Below are 9,769 nucleotides of genomic sequence, written 5' to 3' on the forward strand. Positions count from 1 at the left end.
AGTGGTTACAAGATCGGTCAAATCTACCAAACTCTTACAGAGATTAATTACTGAAAATAACAGATAAAATATAAAGATTTTGCATGTGAAATTACTTTCCATGTTAGGCTACATGCAAAAAGAAAAAAAACATTGCTTTACAAACTTTAAGACTTAATAAAAAAATTATATTTTTCATATGAAAGCATATTAATGTTTACTGATAATGTGCTAAATTTAGTTAACATTCACTTACTAATTTAAAAGCATGAAAACTAAAGTACAAAATTATTACAAGGTCGGTCCTAGGGACCAAGTCCATGCTGAAAGTGTTAATACCTGTCAAAAGATAAGAGGTTCCTATCTGGTATTCTAGCTTGTCAATATTGGAAATAGACTTTGTATGTGGACTTCACAAATATCTAATTTGAACCAATGCTGCATTCAACATACCACGTGATACACAAAAATTGATATTTAAGATATTTTTAATACTTACTTTTAGATTAAGAAATTAACTAATGTATAATACTAACATAGGAAGACTCGTGTTGGTTGGGTTAAAGGTCTTGTAAATGTTTTTTTAATTAGACTTACAGCACAAAATAAACAGTTCCTGAACAATCACAATATAAACCTGTTAGAATTTCAGTATTTGTACTCTTTTTTTTTCGCCTGAGGAGAGCTGTGTCTCTCATTGGTAATTTAGGAGAGCAATTTCTAGCTTATTTTATTTATTAAAATGAAGGATGGTTCTACAATATTTTTGGGTCCTTAATATCATCGTAACTAACCATGTTCTATAGTACTCCAACACTGATAATGCAGTTACAAATAACAGTTTATTGCTATGTTTAAACTTACTAATTATTCCCCTATCAATATTATTTTTGCTTTCTCTTATCTAAATGTGGCATGGTTCAAATTCCAGTTTTTTTTCCTAACTCCCGCAAGTGTTTAAACTTTTGTGTACCTGATATAAAACATTTTGGAAATTTGAAGTACATCATACCCTTTCCATTATTCTGATAACATTTTCACAAAGCAGATAATAGATTAGTAAGGGAAAATTCCCTTTTAGTGAATTCATGTTTTCTCTTGTCATATTTCACTAAATGAGTTTGCAAAGCTTTTATCAGACTTTCTGGAATCTTAAATGAAATTAATGAAATCTCTTGCTAGAAGAAAGACTAACTGGACTGTAATCTCCAGGTAAAAGTTTTGTGATACCAGTGGAATTGTCTAGGTTTTACTCTAACAAAATTCTACTGTTCAAGTGGAAATAGAAATTAAAGGATAAAATAAAAATTGAGATATTCAAAATATTAAACAATTTACTGTATTTTCTCTTTTGTTTCTAAAATCTGTATGTGGAGACATCAAGTATATGAATTTAGATTCTTAAAGGAAAGCCTATAATTTATAAAGCTATGATATATTTATTAGATGATGCATTTAAGTTTTTCTTGTAGTTTTAAGGTTGCTTTGTTTTTGTTAGTAATATTTAGTGTTTTCCGGTCATGCTGTGCCAGCTAAAGCAATTTGCACCCTAACTTGCTCTGATTTTACATTTTTGTTAACAGATCATTAAAGATGAGCAGGAGTGACAGTGGAACACGTGTTTTTGTTGGAGGTCTTACAGAAGATGTCCAAAAAGAAGACCTGGAAGTAGAGTTTGGAAAAGTTGGGAAGATTGTTAGCGTTTGGGTAGCACAAAATCCACCTGGTTTTGGTTTTGTTGAGTTTGATGACAGAGAAGATGCCGATGAAGCGATAAAGGCAATGAATGGTCAGCTTATCAATGGCACAAGAATCAGGGTAGAAATGTCAAGAGGAAGACGTGGTGGAAGAGGTGGAGGCCGAGGCAGAGGAGGTGGATCCAGAGGAAGAGGAGGTGGTGGTTACAGAGGTGGTCGTGGAGATTTTAGTAGACGAGGCTCATCATACGACAGTTACGGGGGCAATGGTGGCTTTTCTCGCAGAGGTGGAGGATACAGGTCTCGTGATGGAGGAGGTAGATTTGATAATTTTGACTCCTACGACAGAGGTTATGATTCTTATGACTACAAGAGCTCTGGACCAAGTTACCGCAGCAGGTCCCCTATTGGTAACAGATAGTTTACAATGTGAGCAAAGCCTTCATCACTTACAATTTTTTTTTTTTATCATGTTAGTGTTTGCCTAAATTTTTTGCCAGTGAATTGGCCTGTAGAGCCAATGCTTGGCATTAACCTGAACATACAAATTAGTGAGTGACCTGTGGTTTTTAAGCTTAATATAAATGGGAATGAAAATTAGTTTTTGCTATAGACGTGTAATTTGACCTATTTTGAAGTTCCCCACTGTAAAGTAAGCAGGCTGATATTTAGGCCACAGGTAAAGTAATTATTTTTGTTTTTATAAACCTGTGAACTTAAGGCCAAAATTCACCAAATTTATTGATTGATTTTTTTGCTGGAATTTTCCATTGTTAAGTTGAATTATAAATTAGCAGAAAAATATTACTCTGTTGCATTTAGGCATTTCACTAGGTAGTTGCATACACATTCAACTAAACACTTAATGCATTTGATTATTTAATTAGTTTAAGAAGCTCATCTACTAAAATAAAACATTTCATTTTTTCTAGTGCTTTGTTACTTTTTGGCAAGTTATATTTAAGCAAATGTGCACAGAGATGAGACCATGCAATAGTCATGCTAGAATACTGTTCCAATATGTGAAGCCATAATTTCATATTTCAGTCAGAGCAAGCTTCCTTAAACTGAGTGCTGAATATATATAGTTTTGTGCTTACAATCGTTTAGTGTATTTTGCCCTTAAAATCTTTTAAAAGGTTAGTAATGTTTTAAAAACTCAGTTTCTCATATTTTCCATGTTTTCTTTTGTTTCAGAATAATTCATTTTCTGTTAAGAATACATGGGAAAGGAGATGAAATTATTATAAATTAATCATTGCTTTAATAACTCATTTGCACATTTTTTGTGGTATATTTTCCACTTTTTCAGAAAAAAGGTAAGTAAAAAATATTAGGCTATTAGTTCTAAAATAGAAGTTTTAGAATCTGTAAGTAATTAGCCATGTGAGTGACTATAATGTTTGATTAAAACGTTTTGCCATTTTTCTTTACAAAAATATGTATACTTGTACATAGTTATCTCTCTAGACTAGAACCATGAACTGTAAGTCACAGAGGTCAAGTGACGTTGCATTTGGTTGATCTATAGATGGTGATCTCCATTAAGTGCAATCATATTGAATGATCTTGTTAATTTTTAATACTATGAATTTTTCTTCTGCCATTTTGGATGACATCACTCTCTGGCAGTAGATCAGTGGTTCATGTCATTCATAGTAATAATCCATATTAATGCTTTATTAATAACTTACCTTCTGGTATTAATGTGTGTTCTGAGGTGCACTGTGAGGTTTATTGTGGTATCTACCTTTCATAGAGAGATCATTCCATGTCCGTCAGATGAGTTTAGTTTAAAGCCCTGCCACCATGTCAAGATATCTTCCATTGGTGTTGTCATGTGGCTTTTGTTTTAAAGTCTATTCATAAGTGGATGTTTTGGGTAAACAGTAATTCTGGGCATAAAGTTTGAGGTTCTTGCTTATGCTAAAGTTACTAATGGCTTGCACATATATTAAGTCATCCATGAGTGTTTATTCTTACTTATTACTTAATAAGTGTCTCATCATTATTTATTCTTTCAACAAATGTTTTCTCTCTTCTTAACTGTTTCAATAGCTTTCAGCTCATTATATTGATCTTCATTTATTGATTATTGGTTGGTTTGTATGTATGGTTTATGAATCGAGTAATGCTTGAGTTTTTGATGCTGTTAATCTTTTCAGATGCTATTTAGATTATTTAATACATGGAAAAAAATCATTGTATATCAAGTGTATTAGCTTCCTTAGGTCTTTCCCTGAGATACAATCTTATTGCTTCTATTCCAATATATCAAGTAGGGTCTATGAATAAATGACAAACCAGGAATTGTTTTGTCTCCACTAGCTTAACATTTCTTATTTTGAGTCTGTTTTTGGAGTAATTACTTTGGTGGGATCACTGACACTTAAAGTATCATTGGTGGAATCTACCAAATCAGATTCACTTTCACTTGAAGTTTCAACCTTGTCAGATAGAGATTGCACTAACCTTTAAAAACTTGAATTTGGTTTTTTTAACACCTGGCTTCTTAAAATCTTCATTTTATACTGTAAAATTTTTTTACAGTGTTTTATGTGGGTCGGCTGTAAGTTTATGCAATTGTAATGCTATCATCTAGGGTTGAATCTCATGCAATGATGGACAGAGCACAGTTATCCCACTGTGTAGCTTTTTGCTGAAACAAGTAAAATATTTTCTAGTGTAACATTATTTCTGATTAAGTTCACATGCAAAAGTACAATATGAATAACGATAGTAGTAAAAATAGAGGCCAATAAATGTTTTCCGTTGAAAATTCCCAATGGTTAATTTTGTAGAACATTTATCACAAAATAATATATAATAAGTAACAAAAAATGTTAAGTCTTAACAGGTGCTGTCTGTTGCTGTAAATGTTGGAACTATTTACAAAATGATTTGTGCTCTTTCAAAGTTAGTTTTCATTTGTTTGTCTAACTTTGTTCTGCTGTTGTTTGCTTGACTCGCAATTTGCAGGGTGGGGTTCGAAACCCCGTCACACCAAACACGCTCGCCCTTTCAGCCGTGGGGGCATTATAATGTGATGGACAATCCCACTATTTGTTGGTAAAAGAGTAGCCCAAGAGTTGGTGGTGGGTGGTCATGACTAGCTGCCTTCCCTCTAGTCTTACACTGCTAAATTAGGGATGGTTAGCACAGACAGCCCTCGTGTAGCTTTGCGCGAAATTCAAAACAACCAACCAACCTGTTGTACTAGATACAGTAGTGTATGGTAATGGCAATTGTGGCAAGTTTTATAAAAGCAAGATGTCAGAATAGTAATTAAGAACCCTACAGGCTTTAAGTAGGGTTCTTAAACTCTGATTATTTATCATATGTACTGTTTTTCGAAATTCTTATTTTAAGGGGTCATCAGGTATGATACACTATAGATTGCTGAGTTGCTCTAATTTTGGGGAACCTATATTGATTCAGGTTGTCACTACCAGATAAGTTTAAAGGATTCAGCTGTTTGTCCAAATAGATAAACAATGCTAATGATTGACAGGGAACCTAGTATAAAAGACCATCTGTCAAATGTTGCAAAAAATCTTAACATTTTTTCTTGTATACATGACAGTTGCATCATCACAAGATATGAGATGTCCTCTTAAATGTTTATGGTTGACAGTGTGATTTCCAGTGTGAAATGCATTTCATTTTCACTCCAATTATTGGTTAGGATTGCAAATATAATAACTACTATGGGTTTAATTTGAGAAAGAACAACACATTCTTGCTGAAACACAAGGTTGTTTATCATGCAGAAAGATTTGTGGTGACAAAAGTGTAGGTTTTAACTAGCTACAATAACCCTTCTGTTATTATATTTCTCTAGATTTGGCATGTTTGTCCAGTTTCAAAACCTAAACAGAACAGGCATGGTAATGGCAGTTGTGGCAACTTTTATAAAAGGAAGAAAATTGTCTGAATAGTTCTTAATAAGAACCCAGCAGTCATCATTTAGGGTTTTTAACAAGGATTATATAGCTGGTGCTTTACTTGTACAAACTCTTATTCAAAAGAGTCAAGAGGGCTTGCACATACAGCTTTCACAGCTCTGGATAAAGATAACCACTGAGCAAAGGCTGCATCAGTCTTTTGTCATCAACATCAAGAATATTAAGTTTCTGAAGTCTAGTATAGTATGCAGCTGAATATTCAAAGTATTTGTAAATGCCGTTTATGGTTGTTTTGTGGTTAATTTTGTTCCCACTCCCAAATGTCTTCCAGCCATGACACTACTAGTGCCATCTGTGCCTAAACCATTCTCTTAAAAAACAAAAAGAAAAAAAGAATGGTTTTAGATTTATGGGTTTAATAGTTTTTCATATCTTGACATTTTCCAAAATTTGTATGTAAATTTCAATTTCTTAAGTTAACTTAAAATAAAATTGAACCATATAAGTGTATTGTCCACCATTAGTTTTACCTTCTGTTAGTTTAAATTATTGTACATAGTTGATACTAAGTATGTACAAGTTCCATTTTGCGACTAGTTTGTGCTCTACCATTGGTACTGTCTTGCTACTTGACTACACCTAAAGAGTAACATCTAGTAATTTTATCTGAAATGCAGACTCCACTAACCTTACATTGTGGGGGTGATTTAGTGGATTTTCATTGGTGAAAAGATGTATTGAGGGAGGATTGTGAATTTCTTGCTTATACACTTATTGATGTTATGTTGTATAATAACATGAATGTCACACTTATTAGCAGTACTGGTTAAGATGTTATATATAGATTTTTAATTATACTTTTGTTATAGAGATTGTTTTGAATTATTAGCTTTAATATATGGGTTTTAGTTATCTAAGTGTCCAATGAATTATCCTTAAAAAAATTAAGGACAGTATGTTTAATTAGTTATAACTGGGTTGATTTTTAGTTTTGAAATAAGTAGGTAGTTATTATTAGTGATGAGGTGGAAGTGGTTCAAACAGCTGTGAAAAAAAGAACATTTGTTGAAGGGAAAGTTCAATTGATATAATCATTAAATAGTAATGAAATAATGCAAATATTCATGAGTAACTCCCAAAAATTCTAGATTTAACTGTAGGGCATCTGCAACTTGCCAATAAATGTATAGATGGGTAAATGTCCATGTGTAGTGTCTTCCCCTTTCCTCTGTATTGCCTACCTAAAGTGCCTCCAGTTTTGAATTATTGTATAAAAAGAGCTGAATGACCATACAGATGGAGAGTGCCTAGACTTGGCAGGATGGCTTGAAACTAAACTCTTGAACAGATGTCTTTCTTGATTTATCATGTATTCAGATCTATGGTTGGTGTTCCATTGTTGCAGAGGTCAATGTCAAAGGGACCTAGTCTAGCAGGATTACTACTGTATTCTTAATCTTTTTGAACACTAAATTCTCTAGTTGACATAACTTCTACAAGTGTGTATTAGATATTTATTTTCATAAGTGTAATATTTTATAACTTAGGATTTCATCTTAATGCTTCATGTTTTTTTTTTTATAATACAGAAAATTATTCTATTTTATCTTAATAATATCTGGGTAATAAGAAATGTTTGGAGATAAAGATTATATATGTATTTTTTGTAGAAATTAATCAAAAGGTACATTTTTAATATTGTAATTTTCCTTGTTACAGTTGAAGTAATAGGTTGAAGCAACGTTTTTAAATATTGAGACACTGGATTTAAACAGCACTGGTTAATTTGCTTTAAAGAATATAATAACATAATTAATTGTGATCAAATAGTGATTTAGTGGTTGGTTAAGACGTTTTAACAGTTGCCCTTATGATATGTAAGAGCAAGAAACTTTTTCTAGACCCATTGAATATTTCTGCTTAATTAAAAAACAAACTTTCTTTTGGTTAAGTATGAAAATTATTTTAAAGTAACTTTTCTGTTTTGTTATGCCTATTATTCTAAGTTAAGGTTTAGGCTTGTTAAATTTTTTTGGGTAGTTTTCAATCTTTAGTTTTATTGTAAAGCATGGAGAACCATAGTCACAATGATTTAGTAATTTGAAGCAATTTTTTTCTTCAGACAGTTTCTACTGATTACAAGGTGTCCTTGAAGTAGCTTCGGAAGTACTGCTATCATGTCAGTTAAGGCCCTTGCGTTTTTTCAAGGGCCATATAGTCCTGCGACAGAAGCATAATGTCTCATCAGTCATCTTGTGATTTTCTTGAATGCCATTTTTTTAAAATCAATTTAGCTGTTTTTCATCTTTTGGTTGTCATTTCTTATCGAGATTTGTTGAAAGCCACAGATCTTTCACAAGCTACAGGTACTTTAAAACATGTCCTGTGGGTTTCATCAACTTGTGAATGTACATTTGAAATAAACTGAAAATAAACATCACTTTCACTTTTATTGTAGTTTAATGCTTTAGTCTTTTTTTCAGTGTCATAATTGCAAATTGACTGTCAAAGCGTGGGATTTGTTTCTTTAATATTTCGAAAATATTTTTTCTAACAGAAGTGCAATACTTATTAAATGAATTTTGTAACAATCAGGAATGAATGTACTGAAATGACAGTACAGACCAGAAAATGTTGGTTTGTGGTCTACTGGTTTTTCAGTACATTCATACCTGATTGTTACTGCAGTGGAGCCGTTTAAAAAGTGTTATTGTCCTAGTAATGACGTACTTCAAACTGATCTTAGGACGAGTCCTAAGGTGTCCTTAATATAGTGCATTTCAAGCACCTCAAATATACTATAAACACGGTCTTTTAAAAGTGAGTTTCTTAATGTCATTTTCCCTATTTCTATTTTGCATATTGTACAGCTCTATTTATTAAACTACAGTAATTTTAAGAAAACTTCCATTTAAACGAAATGAAACTGTTTATTTAATTTTTTTTTATTGGATTACCAATTTATAACAGTCATGAAAAATAATGCATGTCTACCATGCTTTCATTTGTTATAAAGCTGAGTTTTACATATTGTGTACGTACAAGTGACTTTCTTTTAGCGTAAAATTATTTTAAAACTATCAGTTTTGTTATGGTTAATTTGGATACAAACGTTGATCAAGTTATGTTAGTTGCGATTAGGCAAGACATGGTTTTGAATGATACGCTTTTAATCTTATCATGCTTATATCACACGTGTGGCCAACACACTGGAGTTTCCAGTGTTTTGGTTGGTAAGCATATTTTACATTCATATTAATATGCGATTCGTAGCTCACCAGAATTAAAGCTTTTTTTTATTATTAAACGCTGCTATTTAGAACATTTGCCGGTAAGTGTTCTTTTGTGGTTTGTATAGTTCTACAGTTTAGTAATAATTTAAGTGTTATTTTTCGTGCATTTGTGCTGCCACTTGTATTACTTTATAAACTTTTGTGAAAGTGTACCAAAGAACATTATCCAATTTTTCCCCATATGTGATACCATAAACACTAGTGTGTAAAGTTATGTTTCTAGAAATATCCATTTACTTGTTTCCCAAGTTACGTGTACGCTTACACCAGCACTTTATTTCACTTATATGTAGTAAAGAATAATTAGTATGTGGAGAGTGATGGTGCAGCATTAAAACCTTATTGCTATGATGTAGTGCAGAAAGTGGTTTAACAATTGTGGGGGGATATACGAAATACCAACCCACCAGAAACTTTCTCGAACTAGACCAAATAATGTCGATCAGCCAATTTCCCGTGTCTAGATTTACTGTATTGTAGGGTCAAATATAAAGAAAACGTGATTTTGACAGCAACAAACAAGTATATTTGTATACAAGTTGTTTCTTCAGACGTTGAAAATGTAGCTATTACATGCCAAGAGTTTCCTTTATGACGTGTCCTTTTTTTTTTTCACATCATGACGTGTAGTATAACTATCCTTGTCAGATCATTTTAGAATGCATTTTTATTTTTCCATATACATTTTTCCTTACATCCATAATTTTAGTCAATATTTTAGATGGAATTTTTATTGTTTTACGTACACCCTCCCTCTAAACACTGTTTACGAAGACTTTAAAGTGTATATAATTAATAGAATATGTATACATACATACTTAAAAAAAATACCACGATACATGATTTGCCATAACGAGAAATTAATGTGTAAGATATAACATACAGCCCTTTTTGA

The 9,769-nt window shown here is 32.1% G+C and overlaps 1 protein-coding gene across 4 annotated transcripts; it reads left to right on the forward strand.

Moving 5' to 3' along the window:
* The first annotated feature begins 1,541 nt into the window (after positions 1-1,541).
* LOC106459944 (RNA-binding protein Rsf1-like) lies at positions 1,542-8,033 on the forward strand. Of its 4 annotated transcripts, XR_001290854.2 has the most exons (3): positions 1,542-2,105; positions 2,874-2,995; positions 7,704-8,033. XR_001290854.2 is itself a non-coding variant. In XM_013919614.2 (2 exons), the coding sequence occupies exon 1, from the start codon at positions 1,573-1,575 to the stop codon at positions 2,095-2,097; it is 525 nt and encodes a 174-aa protein (XP_013775068.1). In that variant the 5' UTR covers positions 1,542-1,572; the 3' UTR covers positions 2,098-2,105; positions 7,704-8,033. The 4 variants fall into 4 exon arrangements, 3 of the variants coding, with proteins under 3 accessions (XP_013775068.1, XP_013775069.1, XP_013775070.1); XM_013919614.2 differs by lacking the exon at positions 2,874-2,995; XM_013919615.2 differs by lacking the exon at positions 2,874-2,995 and having other exon boundaries at positions 7,708-8,033.
* The last annotated feature ends 1,736 nt before the right edge of the window (positions 8,034-9,769 follow it).

This window comes from Limulus polyphemus, unplaced genomic scaffold (assembly GCF_000517525.1).
Source record: "Limulus polyphemus unplaced genomic scaffold, Limulus_polyphemus-2.1.2 Scaffold684, whole genome shotgun sequence".
NCBI lineage: Eukaryota > Metazoa > Arthropoda > Merostomata > Xiphosura > Limulidae > Limulus > Limulus polyphemus.

Excerpts from the sequence above, each read along its gene's own strand:
- LOC106459944 (XM_013919614.2), top strand. The coding sequence starts at position 1,573 with ATGAGCAGGAGTGACAGTGGAACACGTGTTTTTGTTGGAGGTCTTACA.